Genomic DNA, 23,381 nt, shown 5'->3' with positions numbered 1-23,381 from the left:
GCCAACCTGCTGCTGGTCCCCAACCCACATACAGCAGTTCTCACCACCTGCCCCCATTCACACAAGCTGCCCCACATACACCAGGACAAGTGCAGGCACAAGGACTGAGCAACAAGAGTGAATGATCTATATTTCGGTTAAGGAGATATGGAAGTCACCCATCATTTGTGGTTGTTCTGGCAAAAATGGCGCTCTTAAGAGGGAATTTTCTCATGGAAGTAGTACATTTTAAGATAAATGGGTGGATGGGGCTCATACTCACTTCCAGCAGCAGGCGCACCACCTCAGTTTTCCCATAGAGGGCGGCCTCGTGCAGGGCGGTGCCCATCTTGGTCTGCCTGTTGATCTCGATGCCAGCCTTCAGTAGTTGCCTGTTGGAGAGGAAGATGCAGTGAGCACTGGTATCCGGGTGCAGTTTGGGAAGGCTCTGTATGTGCCCCAGGGAGGTGATCTTACCTTATTATCTCTTTGTGTCCATTTTTGGCTGCCAGGTGCAGCGGGGTGGTGTAGTTGGGGTCCCGAGGGTCCTTCGCCTGCCCCTCCAGCAGCGAGACGCAAAGATGGCTGTTTAAGAGCAACTGCACAACCTAGTGTAAGGGGGAAGAAGCAGCAGAGACAGCAATCAGGAGGCAGAGACAATGCACAGAGGATTCTGGAGTGCTGCACAAAATAGGGAGGGGCACCACACCAAGGAGTGAAGTCTGTTGCACAAAGGAGCATGAGGTGCCGCAGAGAGGAGCAAGAGGCGCCTGCAGAGAGGAGCAAGAGGTGCCGCAGAGAGGAGCAAGAGGCGCCGCAGAGAGGGGCAAGAGGCGCCGCAGAGAGGGGCAAGAGGCGCCGCAGAGAGGGGCAAGAGGCGCCGCAGAGAGGGGCAAGAGGCGCCGCAGAGAGGGGCAAGAGGCGCCGCAGAGAGGGGCAAGAGGCGCCGCAGAGAGGAGCAAGAGGCGCCGCAGAGAGGAGCAAGTGGCGCCGCAGAGAGGAGCAAGAGGCGCCGCAGAGAGGAGCAAGAGGCGCCGCAGAGAGGAGCAAGAGGCGCCGCAGAGAGGAGCAAGAGGCGCCTGCAGAGAGGAGCAAGAGGCGCCTGCAGAGAGGAGCAAGAGGTGCCGCAGAGAGGAGCAAGAGGCGCCGCAGAGAGGAGCAAGAGGCGCCGCAGAGAGGAGCAAGAGGCGCCGCAGAGAGGGGCAAGAGGCGCCGCAGAGAGGGGCAAGAGGCGCCGCAGAGAGGGGCAAGAGGCGCCGCAGAGAGGGGCAAGAGGCGCCGCAGAGAGGGGCAAGAGGCGCCGCAGAGAGGGGCAAGAGGCGCCGCAGAGAGGGGCAAGAGGCGCCGCAGAGAGGAGCAAGTGGCGCCGCAGAGAGGAGCAAGAGGCGCCGCAGAGAGGAGCAAGAGGCGCCGCAGAGAGGAGCAAGAGGCGCCGCAGAGAGGAGCAAGAGGCGCCGCAGAGAGGAGCAAGAGGCGCCGCAGAGAGGAGCAAGAGGCGCCGCAGAGAGGAGCAAGAGGCGCCTGCAGAGAGGAGCAAGAGGCGCCTGCAGAGAGGAGCAAGAGGCGCCTGCAGAGAGGAGCAAGAGGCGCCTGCAGAGAGGAGCAAGAGGCGCATGCAGAGAGGAGCAAGAGGTGCGCCACACAGAGGAGCAAGAGGTGCGCCACACAGAGGAGCAAGAGGTGCGCCACACAGAGGAGCAAGAGGTGCGCCACAGACAGGAGCAAGAGGTGCGCCACAGACAGGAGCAAGAGGTGCGCCACAGACAGGAGCAAGAGGTGCGCCACAGACAGGAGCAAGAGGTGCGCCACAGACAGGAGCAAGAGGTCCTCGTAGTTCTGTATCCCTTGCTCCTCCTACCTCTAGAACGAGCATGGGATACAGAGCTACGGGGAACATGGGATACAGAGCTAGGGGTAACAAAGTACACAGAGATATGAGGAACAATGGATACAGATCTGCGAGGAACACGTTATACAGAGCTAGGAAGAGCAGAAGCCAGAGTTGAGAAGCGCGGCACAGAGGTATGAGGAGCAATTGATAAGAGCTGGAAGAAGCGAGCTATACAGAGCTAGAAGCAGTGAGGGATATCGACCCATGGGGAACAAAGGACACAGCAACAGGAGATACAGCGGGTCCAAAAGCAGGATGGAAGGGTTATAGAGACTGTTGTGACTCAACCTCTCACCTTGAGGCGGCCAAACTCGCAGGCCAGATCCAAGGGGGTTTTCTTGGCCTTGTTGACATGGCAGGGATTCGACTGGTGCTGCAGCAATGTCTCCGACTGTAGAAAAAAAAAGCATCAGAATAGTGTGTTGGCATGGAGGATCACCTCCACCCCACCACAGGCCTGGACACAGAGCAGAGTATGAGCACGAAGCACTGGCCAGGCTCAGCCATTTGCACCCCAAGTCCATTTGAAAGCCACTCGCATTGCACCCGCTACCTCCAGAACCCATTCAAAATCCAATGGGGCAGTAGTGGAGGAAGGCAGAGCACTAGAAAGATATTCTCATCCCAATTCTGCACCCCAGACCCAGTCACTGTCAGTCCGTTATTAGTACTAGAGATCCTAAGAGCGACCGCAAGATAAATACAGAGACGGAGATTGCACAAGAGAGGGGGAGAGCGAAAGCGACTGTCTCCCTAAGAGTCAATCTTATATGGACTGTTGTAAAGTGTGAAATGGTTGAAAGAATCAAAAACCTATTAGGTTAGCACTGCTTGCTGTCCCTGCTGTAACGTATTTTTTGTGTGTGCATTTCAAGGGCCCCCTTTGATTGGCCATTATCTACACACCTAAAATGAGGAATAGGGCAGACTGGGTATATTGTCCTTATAAGGTGTTGAGAAGATGCTCAGCCCAAAGGAAATGGAAGGCCTGGGATTTTCAGCACAACTTACTGTCCTAATAATGAAGAGAATCTTTGGAGCACTCTGTATTGTGAATTTCACTTGGGTGTAAAATTGCCTTCCTTTCCTGCACTCCCTACTGGGCTGTACTTTCCAAGTAAGCTTTACAGATGAGACACCGAAGTAGATGCCATCATGGCCAGCTGGCTAACCATACCTTTTCCCATCTTTCCCTCTTTTCCCCATTCCTTCTTTTCCCACGCAACCCACTACTCACCACTTCGTAGTGCCCGTACTGCGCGGCCAGGTGCAGGGGGATCTGACCATCCTGGGAGGCCATGTTGACGTTAGCCGAGGCGCGAAGCAGAAGGCGCACAGGCTCTGGTTTGCCCTGCCATGCGGCATAGTGCAGAGGGCGCATACCTGTGGGGGGTAAATACACCGTATTTATACTATACAACCAGTGCTCCCACCAGCACCGTCTCATTGTTTCCAGGTTATGGTGAGGAGGCGGAGCAGAGGACTGGCAAGGGGGCATACGCGGAGAGAGGCAGGACTCGGAATTCTCTGCACTTTACAGAGGAGATCTGGAATAGTGGACTCTGAAGAGGATCTAGAATGGGAATCCTGGTCCCTTAAGAGAGGTGGGATTGGGAATACTGGTCTCTGGAAAGAGGTAGGATCTGGAATGCTGACCACTGGAGAGAGGTGACATTGCGAATGCTGGTCTAAGGGGAGGTGGAGCGGGGAATGCTAGGCGCTAGAGGGGAGATTAGGAATGTTAGTTTCTGGAGAGAGTGGGGATTACTGTTCTCTGTGAAGAGGGGTTCAGATATATGGGTCACTGAAGAGAGTAGAAATCTAGAATTCTGGTCTCTGGAAAGAGGTCAGATCGGGAACACTGGTCTTTGGGGGAGCTGGGAATGGAAACACAGGGTCTGTTTTCTTTGGCAAGGATCCTAATAGTAAACCCATATTGTTGGGGCGTATAAAGGACGGGCAAGACTGGGGACAAGCTGTAGCCAAGAAATAGTGAGAGGCTAGGAGAAACAGGGCGAGGAGACACCTTAAATGGGAACATTATGTGGCAGAAAGAGCTGCAATGGGAAATATCATGATGGTCAGGAGACCTATATAAAGGGAATACCACGTGGTTCAGAAGAAGACTAGCAGGAGAATACCATGTCGATGAGGAGACTGGAGAGACTCTAAACGCCACCCGACTAGTGAGACATGGGAAATTGGAAGATCACAAGCCTGAGGAAACCAGGGGGAATGGAAATACAATATATGAGGGAGGCCACTGTGTGGCGAGTGACCAGAGTAACCAATGGAAATACTGTGATTGGGTAGACAAGAGGAACGAGGAGTATCAGAAGGAGAAAGCTGGGAATTGGAATGCGAAACTGTTAGAGCGAGAGGCTGCAATACGAAAGCTGCATGTATAGCAAGAGGTCACCGTGTGGGGGAGGTATGGGGGTTGCGAGTAGGACTATTGTTGCTGGGGGAGACACAGGACTGAGAATATCGTGTGGATAAAGAGAGAGTTGGGAATGGGGATACCAGGTTGCCGTGGAAAGGGGTAGTAATGCAAAAACTTTGTGGATGGAGAAAGAGATGCAACTGGGAAGTCTGTGGAGCAAGCGAGACAGTTGTGAATGAGAGTACCGTGTGGCTAGGAAGGCAGGTGGGGAAGATGCCACCAAGCAGTGAGTCAAAGCTAGCCATGGTAGTCCTGTCTGTGAATTGATAAGACAGTCGAGAACAGGACTATCATGGGGATGGTGTGACAGGCGGGAATGGAAATGCTCTCAGACTACGTGGAGTGTCAAGAAAGAACACTGTGGCTAGGCTGATTTTGAATTTGGGAAACTAATGGTTTTGGGATACATTACTCATACCGTTTCCATCCTTGATGTCCACAGCCGCCTGCGTCTCCAACAGCAACGAGACCAGCTCAGAGCTACCGCTGAGGGCTGCGTGATGCAGCGCCGAGAACCTGTGCAGAGAATCCAAGTGTTAGAACTGTGTAGAGTGAGGGAGTGACTTCAACAACACCACACAACCAAAGCCCTGTGACAATCAACCATCTTAAATTTGGTACCTTTATCATCCTGAACTCAGTGTCACCATAAGCCTGGTGTCTAGTGTCTCGGTTGACCAAGAATATCAGCTTCAATTTCTCTCCAACCATCAACCGTCTCAGTTTGATGCCTTAACACCAGTAGTAAGACACTAGTGCCCCATAGTGCTTGCTGGCCTCACACCTCAGATGCCTGAAAGAGACATCTCTTTTGCTCGTCCTTTCACCCTCTTTCTGCACTCATTTTAGAAGACTGTACCATTTACTGAGTTCAAAGGAGAACATGGTGGTGTAGCAGGCTGTGGTATTTGTATTTATATAGCACTTCCTGTACTCCTTGAAAGATGCACAGCACTTTCGAGCAGCGGGCGTGAAACACAACTAGGGCGCATTTGGCACTTGAACAGACCAGTGGTGGTGCAAAACGTCTTTGCCCTCGGCCAGAACTCAGCCGCCATGACACACGTGATCTAAATAACGGCAGCCACCGTCCAAAACTAAAGAGAAACAAACACTGTGCGCTGGGTGCCACGCCCTCAAGAATAACCGTTCTCCCCTTTTAGGCAGTTACTGATTACACACACTCCTCTGAAAGAATTTGCTGCTCGTGTCGGTTGAAGATTACCTACCGCTGAAATGTTTCTATTCTTTTCAAAGAGCATCAACGGCCCACCCCATTGCGGCATTTTTCCGGCAAGTACAACAATTCGTATCCAGGGGGGAATGGCTTTAGTTTCCACTGGATTTCCTTCACATGTTACCTGGCATGTATAGACCAACCACATCTGGAGCCACCCCCAGGAGCACTTCCGCCTTTCAAGATGGTCTAGTTCAGCCCACAAGTCAGTTCTATATTTTCAGAGCAAATATTCCCCCATTCCTGGAGGAATTTAAGCTGATATTCTTGGTCAACCGAGACACGTAAGGATTTTAGTGAAAACCTTTTTTGAGGGAATAATGCACTGAAGTAGTGCCAAGTTTCTCATACAGCCAACGGAAAGTGTACATTTCCAAACAAGATCACGAGGTTCAATCCTTGACCTTTTCAATACTTGAAGCTGCCAAAAAGGGTGTCATGTATGCCAACCGTGCAGGAGGCTTTCCGTCACATGGGCACAGCTCACCAGGAACAGCTTACTTCACGCTGGATACCTAGTAAACCACTGAAATGTGATAACTTCATCATGGACTCCGACTAGAACTGAACTAGCGATCAAGAGGTGGATGACTAAAAACTATGCCAAATCGCGGACTTTACCAGTCAGTCCTTCCTAAGATCACATGGAAAGCGATTGGGTCCTTGGACCAACGTTTAACTAGTAGGTTGCATTTTAATTCTGCCTGGTGACATAACCACCTTACACACTTGGGAGGAGGGGGGTGAGGGAGTGTTGAATTTGTAAAAGAGTAAGTGCTGGTGTTCGAAGTTTTGCTCAGGGGCTCGCTGCCAGCGCCATCGAATGTTGGGGTTGCCGAATACCAAGGCCGCGTAGTCTTGATTCCACCTCTTGTCTGTCGTCCACCACCAGTATCTCCCTGCTCCTTTACATCACTTTTCATGTTCTTCATCCGTGCTTTCTTTGTCACCGTTTACCGTAGTTATCTTCCTCCTTCTGTCCCACTTTTGTGTTTTTCCTCTCTTGTTCGGAGTAAATGTCTGATGGAGGTAGACAATAGCACCCAGAGGGCCTCAGTCACTCATTTCAAGGCGCAAGGCTACCAGCGCAGTGGTAGCAAAGTTTGGACCCCCGCCCCCTCGACTGAGCTTTAATAGTGGAAAGCTTCTAAGTGAATCCAACATTTATCACATACTCATGTATGTAAACATACTCGTAAATGCATAGTGCCAACCTTGGGCAAGCAATGGCACACCATGGGCCTGTCTTGTTTTTATAAACTAATATCGTGCAGGGCAGAGTTGATCCAAACTGCACTGGAAATTCCAAGCATAATTTGGAGGAGTTCCAATTGTGCCCACTGGCTGCACACACAAGCACACCATGGCAGTCCAGTGCCACAGAGGTGCCAGCTCACAGATCAATCAGGAGTACCAAAAGAATGCGCCCACTGTTCGCGGTCTGGGACCCTCGTCATACCCTTTCTCTGCTGCCAGACTTTCTTTTGATTTCGGTCCAGGCTTTGCGTCTTCAAATTGGGTTACAAGCAGGCATGGAAGCCGAGGCCGATGGGGCTCATTCTATGTAACCGAGGCTGCTGGGCTCACCCAAGAAATACCACTGGCAGGAAGAGAGCCCAAGGGGCAGAGAGATAGCTAAATAGAGAACAAGAGACCACATGATCAGGAGGCGAGTAGCAAAGGCAGAGAGACCAAGAGTAAAAAAAGCAGGGCCACCTCAGGCGCAAACTACAAAAACAGAGGTGCCCAAACTATATTGGCATCGAAGGCAAGCTGTTATTCCTGGGTGTGAAAGTCTACTAATGTAGAAGCCGCACGCCTGAAACTGGTATTCACAGTGCTGAATCAAAGCTACACTCATAGATAGATAATTGCTAACTCTGCTTACATAAAGCGGATTGTGATTCGATGCAGACTTCTATTTCTTGAAGTCACAAATAGTAAGAATAAGGGGCTCGTAATACACCAAATTAGTGCATATTGCCCTAAAATATCCTGAAATCAGAAGACGATATATTGGGGGGGGGGGGGGGTTGGGGGGGGTGATGAAATAGTTCCATGAAACTCTTTTGAACAAGCAGTAAGATAAGCTAGTGCTTTGCATGATAAACATTGCTTTAAAATAAGGGACCGAAATCTATGACTAAATGAACAAGTTACTAGCCCTTGTTAATGCTCTTTCTGGTGGATACTCTATCTAACCACCGATTGTTCACCTTCAGAATATCCCCAGGCGCCTGACTGACTCCGGAAGATTTAAACAGCATTGCTCCTGTGCACCTGTAGGTGGCCTCATGCGGCCTCACAGAGACATTGTTCTGCCCCAGAAGGGACGATGAAGCCATATACAAGCGCTCCCCTTGGCATCTACGTTCGTTTATTTCTTGACTCGGTCCATGCCCTTGGATGATGAGCCCAACAATCATCAGAGGTATCAGTATACAGATCTCTAACACGGGGCCTTTTTAGATGGAAAAAGAGTCCATTCCCCACCTTTAGAATACATACCAAAGCAGTACCTCCCAGGGTGGTGGATATGTGGAATGGCTCAGACCAAAAAGTCCAACAAGACTAAGAGGGCAATCTGCCTTTACCATCAGACCTGGTGGGCAAGGCAGTAGTGTTTTGTGAATATGTGTACTGACACCCATGTCACAGCCTGACATGTCAAGGACATGAACTCCCCATGCCTACCGTAGTGTTACAACTGTTGCCCTAGACGAATGGGCCCTCAATCTTTAAGGAGTGTTTCTAGTCCAGTGTGTAGGAGATTTTAATGCATGTTTCATCCAACTTGACAAAGACTTGTTTTGCACTGCCTTGCCTTTCCTTGCACCAGAGAACCTCACAAAAAGCTGATCATCCACCCAACGATCTTTGGTGCGATCGATTTAAGAGGGGTCCAGCTGGTTTGAGTCTCGCATCCTCTTTAGAGGGATGAGGAGGCGCAAAGAACGTTGGGAGAATGATGGACAGCCGAATGTTAAGAGCAAACATAACTTCAGGCAAAAAGGCCGACCTGGTCTTCAACAAAGCTTTAAAGGTGGTGTAAGGTGGCAGCACCAAGCTTACAGTTCACTCATGTGACGAGACGAAATTACTGGTACCAGAAACATAGTTTTCTGAGTCAGGAAATATAATGGGCACTTGTGCATTGGTTTGAATGGCGTGCAGACGAGGAAAGCTGGCCCAATTTAAGGTTCGCACCGTTGCATCACAAAGCCTTTGGGAGGAAACAAATGAGTCAAACTTTAGGGAACCTCATCCCAACAAGTGATTTGAACAGTGATGGCTGATCTTGTAAACGTAAACAAGGCCAAAAGGGCTGACAAATAATCTTTAACTGAGCACAGTACAAGTCCTTGCTGGACTGAGATGACACAAACAAGACATCTGACAGTTTGGCCTGTAACTGGTCAGTATGTGGGTGCCACACTACGCTACAAACTTGCCACAATGCCAGGTGTAGACAGACTCAGTAGAGGGACTTCTAGCAGTGGAGATGACATCCACAACTTCAGGAGGAAAAAAAATTCAAACCTAGTCCACTGCTGCCTCTAAATTTCCATATATGGCGGTGTAGACAGCAGTTCGAGGGCAGGACCCTGCCCTACTGCTTTAACTGGTGATCCTCCTGAAGCGGTAGCCTGACTGGAGGACAGATACTTCTGCCTAGAAGTTCCAGGTACCACACGCTCCTTGCCCAATCTAGAGCCCCATGGGTGACTTGAGCCCAGTTGTTCCTGATCTTCAGAATTCATGGCAGAAGGTAGCTGCGGAAAAGCCTAAAGGCTCTACTCTATCCAGAACGAGTTTTAAAAAGAGAGCCATCTTAGAAACTCCAGCATGCAAACATTTTTACACTGCTTGTTCTCAGAGGTGGCGAAAAGGTGTAGCCAGGGTTCTCACTATTGCTGAAAAATGTCAGGTGCCACCTCTGGGTTGTAACCAGCATTTGTGATCACCAGGTACTGCAGGCGGAGTTCATCCGCCCTGGTGTTCAAAGACCCCATCAGGTGGATTAAGACCAGGGAAATGACCTGATGCTCCAGACAGCTCCAACGATGAAGTGCAGAGGAACCTGGAGCTCACCCAGCCATACTTGTAGCAGTACCACCTGGAGGTGGTGTTGTCCGTGAAAAGCTGACCCAGTCTCCCTTTGATGGATGTTAGGAAGGCTTTCAGCACCAATCAAATGACCTACAACTCCAACAGGATGATGTGGAGACAGATCTCTGCCGAAGAGCAGAGTCTTCTGATCTTCACCTCTTTGAGATGACTTCCAATCCCAGCAGCGATGCATCCACCACCACAGTCCGCTCTGGGTGGGGCAGCTAGAGGGGTCTGCCACTGGTTCAACTGTGGTGAAGCAGCCACCACTGCAGATCACTTGCAGGGTCGCCTGAAACCTGAATGGAATCCAACATGATCTCCTGGAGCTGGGTCCACTGAAACTTCGGGTTCCACTGCAGAACCCACTTATGCCACCTGGCATAAAGCGGAGTCAGAAAGTAATGGTCACCTGGAGCATGCTGCTAGTGCCTGGCAACCTGTCTCTTCACTGGTGGAAAGGTACAAGGCTTAGACCAGGTGCCCATTACAGTGTCAGTCGGGGCTTTACTGAAAGGAAGTACGGGATCAGAGGAAGTTCGTCCAGGTTGCAAAACTTCTGTCCGTATGTTAGTTTGGATTTCTATTGTTGTCAGTTTTAAATTAAATACCTTCGCGACTCTTCTCATCATCATGGCAAAGGATGCACTCTGGAAACTCACAAAAAGTAGTTTCTCTAAAAAAAAATGTGTCCTAGAGGTAAAAATAAAATCTCAAGGTTCAACAATGTGATGGGTGTAAGGAAGATCTTTTCTTTAGGGACGAGAACCCTCACTCACCCGAAGGTGACATGCTTCATCATAGGGCTCCCTCCTCACACCAGGGCCGCAAGGTCCCAGGTGTGGGCTACAACTCTTCAAAAAGGGAAAATATGAAGAGGAGCTGCGGTGTTTTGCAGTAAGAGGGACCAAAGAGGTTGGTGAGTAAGTTGCAGAGTGCAAATGAAACGTGAAGAAATCTAAAACTGTATAAATGGAACCGAATAGCTTTATTCAGTGGTTCCCTAATAAAGGATTAACAAGCATTTACAATGCAATAGGTCTCGCATTACTTAAAGTTTGAGCTAATTACGTTGCATTAATTGGAACGCCAATAGCTCAAACTTTTAGTAATGTGACACTTATTGCATTGCAAATGCTTGTTTATCTCTGCTGACCTGCCGAGGGTCGTTCCCTTACAAATGTAATGTCCAATAAGGGCTGTGGCACACATTGAGGATATCAATTATGCATGAATTTGTGTCCTTGAGTGTGTGTGCTGCTTGCCAATGTTACACGAAAATCAGACAAAAAATATAAATAACATGTAATACAGGCAAATAATTCCGATGTACACAATATTACTCTAGCTTAACCCCTTCGGTGCTCATGACGGAATGGTTCCGTCATGACCCACGGTTGAGCTGTGCTCATGACGGAACCATTCCGTCATGACCACGCCCGCGCAAGATTCCGTCAGCACAGCGGCGGAATCTGCGCAGCATCGAAGGGGTTAAAATGTCCCTGTGACATCACCTGCATTGTTTAGACAAGTGCCAGGGGGGAGCCCCGTAGTAAAAGCTGTGAGCGGGAGACCAGGACATCCCCTTCCATAACAAGCACTGACAAAGCCAATAGTTTGGTCCTTGGTGGAGTGAAAAATGTGTTTTGTGTGACTGATGCAGGGCTATCCCAGTGCCACTGTCACTGTAGTGTGCATGAAAAACTATCAGTTTACAGAGGGGAATAACAATTTGCTTACAACGTAATTAGTCTGCCATGCATGCACCAAAGTGCAGCATAATGGACACTCCGAATGTGGCACAACATTTTTAAAATACTATGCAAGTCCGAGCCATGCTCCATTTCGGAGCACTGTGCAGGGGGGCATGGGTGAGGGGGGGGGGTCTTTCAGTGAAACACCAAGTAGCAAGGCGGCTCAACGAGTTAAATGCTCGCATCGGACACCTGCAGGTTGATAGTTCGAGTCCCAGTATGCCAATTGAGACTATCAATAATTTAATGGCCGGTTAATTAAGTCCCATTACAATGGATAATAGTAACAAGTGTTACTCACAGTGCTTAGAGGCAGCAAAAGTACTATTAAGTTAAAAATGCCAATCTGTACAAATTACAATCCTGACCTTATTAATACAGCTCCAGGCCAGAGGTAGGGCTAGGGTGAGGTAATATTAATTTCCTTGCAGACTTTGTCTCGTTCAGTGAACAGTGTTTGCTCCTCCGGTTTAGGTTAAGATCAAAACATTTGGTCACATTCCGTCCTGTACTTCAAACTGCTTAATCTGAGTGTACCTTCCTAAAGTGCAGCTATAAAAGGCCCCTTTGTGTCCCAAACAGATTTTACCGTCCTCTGTGCCCAAGAATAGAGCGCCATCTCTGCTCGCCTCACAGATGTACTGAGCTCGAAAGTTCCGGATGCTAAACTGAAGGGATCCGGCTGAGACCAATATCAGATTACACCGTGTTTACACACCATGGCACTTGATTGGGCACCCTGGCCACGTGGCACCGATAACAATTATGCTCTGTTGCGCTTTCATTTAGGTTGCCTTGTAATCCGGTTCTAGAACAAGAAACAAAAGCAGTCAGCCGTACCCTATGCATAAAGAAACAAGCCGGAAGTCAGGCGCTCTTGCCCGGGACGTGGGCGGGGCCTGCTCCGGCAGGAAGAGAAACGGCGTGCCATGCTAACGCGGGGCTCCCATGCTGAAGGGAGAGCCCCGCGGTGGCGACCGGAGTGGAGCGAAGCCCCGGGTTCCAGGAGGGGGCCCGGGTGAAGACTGCGGCGGACGAGGCTGCCCACGGCAGCGCGGGGCTCCAGGGAAGCCCCGCAAGAGAAGTGCTGCAGCCGCGAGGAGGAGCCCCCCCAGAAGAGCAGCCCGGTGAGTGAAGAAGGGCTGGGGGGCTCCGTGTGGGCTATTGGTGGTGCCTGATCGAGGCACAGCGTCCTTTTGGCATTCTGAGCGGCCCCGTCTTGCTGCGGGCCGCTCCAACAGGGCTGACATCTGGTCGGAGGGGGACAGGAGATGTGCATGCCGCGTGGCTGTAAGCGCGTACACCAATTCAAATCCGCTAAGAGCCTGCGCGTGCCCATCTCCTGTCCCCCTTCCGAGGCAAGTCAGCAACAATAGATCTCGCTGGCGATAGCAGCGCTTCGCGCTGCGTTCGCCAGGCGAGACCTAAAAACAGAAGACTAGGGGTAAACTCCTAGGGTGAACCTCTAGTCTTCACTGTTTTTAGGGGTAAACTAGGGGTGAAAACCCTAGTCCTCTCGGTTTTTAATCATGTATTAGGGATCTTCGTTAATGGCACATTGGGAGAACACAGCTCAAAGTCCCAAGAAGACTCCAACCCACCGGCCTCCTGCAAGTTCATGTATAAACTGCAATAGTGCGGGGGAAGGGAAGAGGGTGTGGTGTGGGGAATTAAACCACTCATCTCTATGGTCATCTCCAAAGGCTGGTTGACTCCGATCAGATGCTGAACTAAAAGGTATTTGGAGTACTGTAATGCGGCTCAAAGGTAAAGATATGGTTCTGTCAGAATCGGATTGTACCGGTTGCAGTGGTAGGACTTCAGGGTGAGAACTCGGTTGGGCGCAGACAAGTTTGGTTCAGAGTTGTAAGGAACCATGTCAAAGGGGCCATCTTGGATTTAGTGCTGTATTGGAAGGTGGTGCCGAAGTTGTACCAGAGACTGGTTATTGAGGCACAGACAGCATCAAACTGGCTCCAGAAGCTTGGGTTCCATTGGGATCAGCTGAGGATATAACTCTTCGGTGAGTAAACAGGAGTAAGCCAGGAGGTTCCCTGATATCCTTGCGACTGGACTTCATCAGGCTGAGAGTGGCAGGACTGGGATGAATCCAATTAAGCCTCTTGTGCTTCTGCTTCAACTTACTAGAAGGCTTGGACCACGACAAAGACCTGTCCCAGGAACAGCCCTGAAAGCGGGAGGGGGTCTGCGCCCCAGACTTCGAGCAGGACCTTCATTAATTTTTTATGTGCTTGGCAAAGTATAATTTCACTTCACATTTCTGAATTGCCTTCAGAGTCGTAAGGGCACATTCCTCGCAGGACTTCATCGTGCTCCGAACCCAAACAGAGGCACATCTCGTGGCGGACTCCCACAAGAAATATATTTGTGACAGTCCCTACAAGACTTAAATCCAGTAGCTTTCAAAGGGAATGGTATACGCCGCAAAGTCATCACTGGAAAGGAAAATTATAAGCAAACTCTGGATCCACATACCAAGACATGGAAAGAAAGTAAGACATCGATATGCAGGGGTGGTGTTTAATTGCAGCTCCATCAACACCTCCAGGGTAAATAAAGTTAAAGCAGGGCCTCATGGTGCCATCTATCAGTGTACAGGAGCAAGTACCGTTTAAATCTTCCAGATCCAGTCTGGGGCCTAGATGTATTTTAAAGGTCAGAAATCTGCGGTTACAACTATCCATCAGAAATCTACTATCACTCCACATTAGATTTTATCTGAAATCCGCTCTAAATCACCATCAACTCTAGAACTAATGAAGTACGATTACAGAAAGATCGAGAATTCTAGACCGGGATTACCTAAATTGATCACATCGGTCTGTTCAGTGACTGAGCTGTTCAGATTTATTTGTATGTCCAAAAACTAAATGACTATTGGGCTTTTATTAGAGCACTTTTTAAAAGAGTATGGATGACAATACTGCACATATGATTGCCTAGAACCCTCTTAGCAATAATATTGGTTATCGCCTATTTACGTTATAAAATGTTTTATGGTTTTGTAAATATAATAATTATTTACCTCACCAGTGATCATAATTATTACGAGTCCTAGCTTCTTGACCTTTCACTGTTGTTCCTTCCCGAGAGACAGTCCTCCCTTTAACTGGTTCACTTTCTAGTTTTGTGATTTTTTTAAATCTTCCCTTCTACCCAATAACTTCCTCTATGATCCAAGGTACTTTGAGTACTAAACATAAAATTAAGGGGGACCTCTATAGGAGGAACTGATTCTTGGGACTGGGAGGAGGAAGTTAGGACTCAAAGTCATGAAGAATCCCAGTAATTATTACAGCTTTACCAGAGGCTAGTATTTTCACAACCCACGCATAGCTTATGTTCAATGAATGTGTTTGATACAAGATATCTTCTTAATCCCAAATCCTCATGTCTTTGCCCAAGATGTAGCCATTCCCATAGTCAATAAAGCAACCCCTGATATAGAACATGTTGATGTTATGACAAATTGTATCCAATGATGTAAAGTACCTATTGTAAGTCGAACCCCCTTCTTAGAAGTGCCACATGCTACAAAAAAGGAATTTGAATTGCAAAAGTAAGAAATACACTCAAGGCACATAGATAATGCCTTGTGGACATCTAGGATATGGGAGCTCTATCTCTTCAGGAGTTGAGGGATTAGGATATAGAACACGAATAACTAATTCCTGTTGTATACACACACAAAAATAAACTTTGGCCTAAAAAAGGGCAAATTTGAAAGATCACACCATCTTAAGCTCTCACATCCTTCTAGCTGAGGAGATAGCCACCAAGAGTAAACCCTTTGCAATCAAAATTCAACACCACCAAGCTGAGTGGTTCAAAAGACCTTCTGTAATGCTCTTAATATCAAAAGGCAAGCCCCATAAAGGCAGGAGAGAAAATATAAAAGGTCTAAAATTAGAAAATCCCCTTAATAGTTGAAAAAATAAAAGAATGACAGTTGACAATCTCACCCAGGTGCCTTAAAGGTTCCGACAGAGACCAAAGATTCTCAGTTGACTATGTCATTCCTAATTGGAAACCGTGCCTCAGGAAATTTAAAAGCTTTACTTCAATTCAGGGTTCAAGGATGTAAACTTCTTAGAACACTATTCCGTAAACGGAGTAATGTTTATCATAGGATCAACCCAACGGTTGGGAGACCTTGCCCACTCAATCTCCACGACCCTACGCAAAGATGCCCTGGATGCAAGATAGGGGATAACTCAACGGAGAACAAAGGAGGGTTTTCCACCAGCAGTAGAAGATGTGGATACCAAGATAGCCTAGGCCACATAGGAGCAAACAGTATTGTTGGGGCTCCATAACACTGGATCTTCAATATGACTCCGGGAATGAGAGGTATTGGCGAAAATGCATAAAGCAGACCCTATGGCCACTATATGTATACTGTATCCACTCCTCAGGGTTGAGGGCTCAACATGGTCTAGCAATTTAGAGGAAAGAGGACATCTTTGGAGAAGGCAATTTAATCTATTATTTGAACTTCTTATCTGAAACAAATCTAATGGAATACTGCCTGAGACAATAGGGGTCAGTTAAAGGAATTCTGGGACTCAGTTGGTCTGCACACGTTCTCCCTCTTTGGAAGAAATATGCCTATCAGAAACAGAAGATGTATTTCTTCTCACTGGAATGTCTCCTTGGTAATCCGGGATAAATCTGGAGATCTATTTCCCCCTGGTGATTTATATAGCTCCTGCTACCCCATGACTAACAACGGTCACCCGCCCATAAGGATTACAAAAGGCCCAAAGGAGGGTCCTAGTTGCTACCCCATGGTCTGTTCTCTCGAAAAGATGCTGCTGATATATTGGAGGCATGACATACTTTAACACCCTTAATACTGCATGAAGATCTCTCCAGTTGGATGCCTGCTGAGCCTCTCAAGTCCGTGCGCCAAGAGATACTCTAAAGTCACTTTGCAACCTCTCAGACTATAATCCGTTGTGAGGTTTGTATAAACAAGGGGATCTAGGGAAAGTCCTTAAAGGAGATTCTCATCCTGAAGCCGCCATCCCAAGGAATCGTTCAGAAGAGGGGACATCTTTAGAACAGTGTTGTAATACTGAGTAGCTGGTGCCCAATCAGATAGAATCACATTTTCCAGAGGCATTAAATGATGACGGGTCAAAAAGGACTAAAAGAGCTGTTGCCGCCTTCTATCCCTGCAGCTTAACCACTCGTGTGCTGGAATTGCTTCTTTCTGTATCAAAGTCAGTAGATTATTCTGAAGTCTTGTTATTCTTTTCTCTAGTAGTAATACCATTCCTATATTCGTTCTGAACTGATAGCCAATAAAGGCTAATTTCTGCAACGGTCTGAGTGGAGGGGTTTCTAATTTTAGAAGGAATATGTTCCTCATTAAATCTGCAGACACCCAGTATCTACCTGTTGGCACTGGAAAGAGAAGAGATGGTGATAAGTCAGTCCTCTGGGTAAGGAAATGGGCACATTTCTCAAGAATTGAACTCTGCAACCAATGGAGCTAAAACCTGTTTGAAAATCTAAGAAGATGAAGATAAACCAAAGGGAAGAATCTGAAACTGGAAATGCTGTTCTTCCACCATAAAAATATCTTTGATGCTCCCTAAGGATTGGAGTGTGATAGACATACCTCATACTTTTAAAACATTGGGAAGTACTACATGTATAAGAGACAAAATACTCTACAGCACTGTCATCTTGAACAGTATTTGTTGAAGGAATTTATTTCAAGCCACAATTGGCTGGAAACCTCTATTTGACTTCTTTATTATAAGCAATAATATTAAGAACAATCCTTCATTTTATCGAATAGCAGTAGAGGAGTACCTGCATTTTTCTGCAAACGAGACTTTATTCTATTAACTAGCTTTCTGTTTGACATAAGAAACGGGTAGAGGAGTTGTTTTGAAAGTCTCTTCAATGGTCTGCACCAGAATTCTAGAGAATATCATTCTCTTATAATATACAAGAACCATTGAGCTGTTATAGATGTTTGTCATTTCTCGACGAACTGCAGAAGTCTTGCACCCACAGGAAATTCCCAAGGAGGAGAAACTGGTTGATAGTCATGTCTTTGAAGGTGGAGAAGAGGCTGGAGGTTGTTCTTTTCTCAATAGAAGGCCTTCCGCCTCAGGGCATACCTACCACAAATGGTCTCCTTGATTGTAGGCCTGAGGACCCTCTGCCAAAAACTCTCTGATTATGCATAAAGTGTTTTAATTGCCAATTGATGATCATTCCCCATGACACTGCTTGCCTTAGGTACTTTCTCTTCAGTATCGCCCCACTGCCTGACAGCCTGTCCATCAGCCAGGTCACTTCTCTGCTGTTGAACAGCCTCGTGTACTGCATTATCCATAACTTCCCACAGTAGATGAAGATATAAAAAGGAACTGAGAGCTCAGTCTCCTGTAATGTGTCTTCTAAATGTTTTCACTTAGAGAAGCACATCATATTGCTAGCTGGATTCCTATTTCTGAAACAGTGAAGAGGCTGAAAACCAGAGTACAGGTTTTTACAGCCCCTTTCCGCAACCTGTTCGAGCATCTTCACATTGCCTAGCAAAACCGGGGTGCATAAAAGCAGGAAAATCCTGCTGGCTCACCATCTAGGGAGTATGTGAGGAGCACTCACAATGGCAGCCCTGCTAAACGCCCACAGTTGGAAAGGCTGCTACTATAGGCGTTGTGAAGGCCGGGATAATAGTTCTAAAATAAAAACACACTGGGACTATGCTACGGCCAATTCTTGCCCCTGCTCAATGAGCGACAGCACTGCCATACATGGCTACAGCACGACACCGGGAGCACCTGTTAGAACCGCACAAAAAAATAAGTTATAATCTCACCTATATCTCTAATGGGAGCCAGGGATTTTGTCACCGCAGCAGACACAACAAAACAGGGAATGCCTAGGATCATGGAGGAAGTTACTGGGAGGAAGGGAAGGGGTGAGAAATCAATTATATAACTAGAAAGAGGGCAATTAAAGGGAGGCCTGTCCCCAGGGAAAGACCGACATTCACAGAGGTAGGACTGGGATGAGGAAGCATACGAGAAGGTAACCCCTCTCCCTTCTTTGGAAGTGTGGATATATAAAGCAAAAACCAACACGGACAGAAAGAGCTTTTGGTGTCATTATTAGGACTTTGACATGCGCTAAGTAGCGCTATACAGACGGCATCAGAGAACTTCCTGCAAATAGCAAACAGCTATCAATTTAAAGAATGCAAGTTTGTCAGATGCTGTGTTAAACATTGTTATTATAAAGTTATGCTTCTACTACTGGCAAACTTCAAGAGCCGACATTACTTTCCTCTGACATTCACCTTGCTTTTTCTTGGCAATTTCAACACATCCCAGTTTGGCATAACGGTGACCAAGCTCGAGACAGGATCTATGCTGGTGCCTCGGGTTTGTCCCAGAACATATGCTGAACTAGATCCAATATTGACTCTAGAGCCGGATGAAGAGCTGGCGAGGCAAGTCTCTTTCAAAGCCAGTAAAAAACGGCATCTTCTCTCCGTTTTCGAATAAGACATTGCCATTGAACTTGATTGACTACATATCGTTAAATACAAAAGGGATTCCGGAGGGTGCACCATTAATAAAAACATTGCTGTTTGAAGCTATAGACATCTGGGCCCATCACCCACAAAACACAAACATTTGCAATGCAATAGATCTCACATTACTGAAAGTTTGAGCCATTGACGTTGCTAATAATAATGCAACTCCAACATCTCAAACTTTCAGTAATGCGAGACCTATTGCATTGCAAATGCCTTTTTTCTAATGAATTACTTTTGAAGCAACTGCAGCAAAGAGGTTTAGTGCTAAAGCGCGGTGCCGCCATTGCTACAAAAGTAAACAAATGGAAAACAAATTGCAGCAGCTTGCTTTAAAAAACGTTTTATTTACTTTTGAAGCAATCGCGGCACCAGTGCCTCGGCTTAATATGTTTAAAGCTTAAGTGCGGGAGCTGCAATTGTAACAAAAGTTGAGAAATAGAAAAAAAAGGCGTGAGCCACAAATAAGAAAAGAAAGGCGCAGCCACTATTATTGCAACTAAGCATGCCGCGCTGGTATAAAAAACAAAAAAGTGAGGGAGAGAGGGTGCTGCCTGCAACAGCAGAGAACATGATTTTTAGAAAATAGTACTCACAGTCTGTAATTAAAACATGTAGAGTAACAACATATGTAACAGGGCAGTCCTAATGGGAGGTTACAACTTGAAAAAAGGAGGGACTACTAAGCCTACTGACGAATCAAAATCCACCATTTACAAAGGAGAGAAACAGGACCCAATTGAAAAGAAAGGTAGAAAATAGACGGAGCTTAAAATCCATACCTGAATACAGCATGTCTTGAAGAGACAACACAAGCGCTGCCTAGGAAAGATCTAAAAAAAAAAAAAAAAAAAACACAAACCCCCATGTCCTTGCTGCTTGCTATACATGGTCTACTGCCCTTCATAAGCAACCCTAACAGCAGCAGATGTGTATTTTCACTTTAATTCCCTTGCTTTGTTGAATAATTCGGTTTCTCAAATGACATCTTATCTAGCAGAGTTATTATTTTGTTTAATCCTTCTTTAAGTCAACTGAAACCGTTATGATGTTTTTCTAATCACACAGTATGCTTACAAACCTGTGAAAAAGATTCTGCAAAAAAGACCAAGTGCAATTTGTTATTCATCACAAGTCACCTGCAAATGCTAACAGAACAGACCCTCGCAGTTACTTCCAGGTACACATGTAGGTGCCCAGAGCCAGACAGATGTAAACGGACAAGCTAACTGGCATTCAAACATCGACAAGCAGGAAGAAACAACCAAGCAGCCAGTTACAATCAGGTACGCAGGAAGGCAGTTGCAAACCCGGGTCAAGCAAGCAGAAGCAACGAGGCATGTAAACAGGATGATACAACTGGGAAAACAGGCAGGAAGATGCAGTCCTGAGTGCAGACAGTGCAGCTACATTTAGTTACCAGATACAGGCAGACACTGGTGAAGGAAGATCCTGCGAAGGCACGGCAAGGATCCTGGCATGCAGAGGGAGGCCAAGGGGGACAGTATCACAACAAATGAGCGAATGGGAGTGCCACACAGACACCCACTTTTGCCTCAGAAAAGCACTTTCAGTATAAAACTGGGGAGGACTGTACACATAGGAGTAGGTATGAAAAGAAGGAGCACCGAGGGGTACTGTGTGCCGATATGAGGGGGCATGACTGATCGCGTTCAGTAGGTCGCTTACCCATCAGAGTCAAGGTGGTTGACATTCAGTCTCTTGGTGGATCCCAGGAGCTCTGTAAAGAGAGGGGTGAGATGTGAGCAATATGGCTGAAGACTCTCCCGCCTTAGAAAGAAAATCGTCAGGACTAAGCAGCGCGCACCATGCACACAAGCAGGGCTAAACCATTGTCCCCCATGTAGAGTCATGGTAGCGGCACCAAACCTGACAGGTTAGCTGGAATCACACTTGACCTGGTTAATCGGCTCGGGTGACTAGTGTTACTCCTGAATAAACCCATGGACGACCCTACCATGTGCAGTTTTGTTCAAGTCACTTAACCAAACATTTAGGTAGCAGCACCATAACATGAGGACTGCTAATGTCATCCCTCACTTAAATCAATGACTCTGGATGTAGTCAACCAAGGACCCCTGAATGGACCAGTGACACATGACAACAGTTGCCTACTGTTTCTCCAGAGCTGGACAAGTTACTTTGACACAGCCTGTTTGGGTCATCCCAGTGGTGGACCAGTGATTTGCCATATGTACAGTCAGATAAACAGTGTCTCCCTTAGGCTTCTTAGAAATGTATCCAAGTAACTTAGGGGCTACATTAGACCCAGGCCTGTTTTCCCTAAGGAATGGCACCAACACACAGAGTTTTTTTCTTCCTGTACGTGCTGCCATTCCGCATTTGCCCTGTCGGAGTCTGCAATGCATTGCATGGAAAATTAGTGTAGGAACTCTACCCTCAATAGAGTGGGATGACAGTCATTGTGACCTGTGGCACCTATGCAAGCTTTCTGCCCGGTCAGTGGCTCACACCGGAAGGAGCAGCTGAAGTTCCGCTAACGTAGACCTGGTGTTTCCCAGACTCTAAATACAGTGTGGGAACCACAGTTATGGCCAGGCAGGAGCATCACAGGCTGAGGCGGTGCTCCCACTCCGCCAAACTCTAAATGAGGCCCTTAGTCTCTTTCATGCAATCAGTTAGCTGCGGAAGACAACAATCAGATCTTGCAGAAGATGGAGGCTAGGGCAATTATCAAAAAGATGCAAGGCCTTGTTGTTGTAAACACACCCTATAGCAGGAAAGATAAAAAAGCAAGTGGCGGCAAATGTTCCCACCGTTTTTTTTCCTTGAATAGGCAGTACCTTCATGCTGCTAGTCTCCAAAATGCACCCCAATTGTCTTTTGTCTTATATTTCATTCTACACAGTTCAAATACATTATCGTCCCACAAAGTACCCTAGTCACGTCAGAACTATACTTGCAAATGTGCTTGAAATGTTGCATCACTCTTCTCTCTAGGTCAGCGCAGCAATGAACCATAAACTTGAGCTTCAGCTCTGCCCTCTTGCTCTAGCCCCCATCCAAGCATCTGCCCAAATGACACTCATTCAATGTCAGTCCACATTTGGCCTTTTGGTCCACTCTTTCCACCAACTAACTTAAGCACTCATTTTTCTTTTTAAACATTTTTATTAGGGTTTTGGCATGGCAATCAGAGAAAATAATATATACAGACAGTCTGAAAATAATTCTAGCTCATTTGCTTATTTGAAGACAGCAGTATAATACAGTAAACCAGAAAGAAGTTAAGCACTTTCTAACCCCACAATGCTCCATGCTAGTCATTAGGGATGGGGAGATGTGAACAAATTAACTCTGGGGTGATGCTGTGTAGGTGACAGTGATGCACCGATGTCACCCGAAGGGAGTGGCGCAGGGCGTGGGGTGTTAACCAGAATTTATAAGAAGGCAGCATGTAGTCAGTCTGGATTGGGCGGTCAGTCGGATATTTGTGGCTTGGGCGCGCTGGTTTAGCCCTCACCAGTGGAGTCATTGTCCGAGAGCAGGAGTAATCGCCATTTATCATCCATGAGGTAACAGTCCTTGAGGATCCGGCTCCAAGCCAGCCCACCTCCTCATAACAACCAAGGTCCTCTCAGTGGTTCACAGGCAAGTGTGACAGGTCACTCAGAAAATACAATTAAGGACCAAGGGTGCCCTGTGTTCACACTGCTGTCCTATCACGGTTGAGAGGTGAATTTGTAGCTCAGGAAGGGCTGCTAGAAAGAACAGCCTTCTAGAAAGAATTCCCGGAGGAGTCCAGGACCGGCCAGAGCAGCTTCCAGTACCCTCAACACCACAGCTATTGCCTCAAGACTTTAGTATGGCTATATGTCCTGGGACTTGACTGATCACCCAATGTCTGCGTTCTACTCTCATTTGAGGATGCTTCGTCTACCCTGCTTCCCAGCCTATGAAACGTAGACATTTTTGGGCCTGATGTGAGCAGCTGGTTTAGAATACTCTCTCATAGTCAGTCCCGAGCATAGAGGTCCCTTTCACTCATCAGAGCAGGAGTGACCTATGTGAATTGAAAACTTTAACAGAGCTATAACTTGAACTATGTTAGAAGAGGACTGGCATTGCTTTGTTTCTCTCTACATGCCAATATCCAACACACAGCTGCTCAATGCTATAAGATAGCATGTTTAAACCTGCTTTTGGAGGCCCTTCCCCTCCAACCTAGTTGACTGATCCCATCCTCACCTTTTCATTCTGATTATTAGCCATCCCTCTCCATTCAGGACAGCTTTCTACACTGCTCACTTCCCTCTAGAATTCCAGACGATAAACAGCAGAGGATCAGACATCCAAGTGAAAAATAATTATGAAGTTCTGAACTTCCATCTTTACAACGT

At 47.1% G+C, this 23,381-nt stretch overlaps 1 protein-coding gene across 4 annotated transcripts in view; it reads right to left on the bottom strand.

Annotated features, from left to right (window-relative positions):
- The window catches only part of CASKIN2 (CASK interacting protein 2), a 312,904-nt gene that overhangs the window by 139,757 nt on the left and 149,766 nt on the right, over window positions 1–23,381 (bottom strand). For all 4 annotated transcript variants that reach the window (XM_085617001.1, XM_085617003.1, XM_085617004.1 and 1 more), the window contains 6 exons: window positions 20,689–20,740; window positions 4,732–4,829; window positions 3,108–3,253; window positions 2,166–2,261; window positions 457–587; window positions 263–371 (listed from right to left, as the gene is read on the bottom strand). In XM_085617001.1, coding sequence (XP_085473127.1) covers window positions 263–371; window positions 457–587; window positions 2,166–2,261; window positions 3,108–3,253; window positions 4,732–4,829; window positions 20,689–20,740 — 632 coding nt within the window. The remainder of the gene's footprint in view (window positions 1–262; window positions 372–456; window positions 588–2,165; window positions 2,262–3,107; window positions 3,254–4,731; window positions 4,830–20,688; window positions 20,741–23,381) is intronic.

Source organism: Triturus cristatus, chromosome 7 (assembly GCF_964204655.1).
Source record: "Triturus cristatus chromosome 7, aTriCri1.1, whole genome shotgun sequence".
Lineage (NCBI taxonomy): Eukaryota > Metazoa > Chordata > Amphibia > Caudata > Salamandridae > Triturus > Triturus cristatus.
This window is presented reverse-complemented; position numbering and strand designations above follow the sequence as displayed.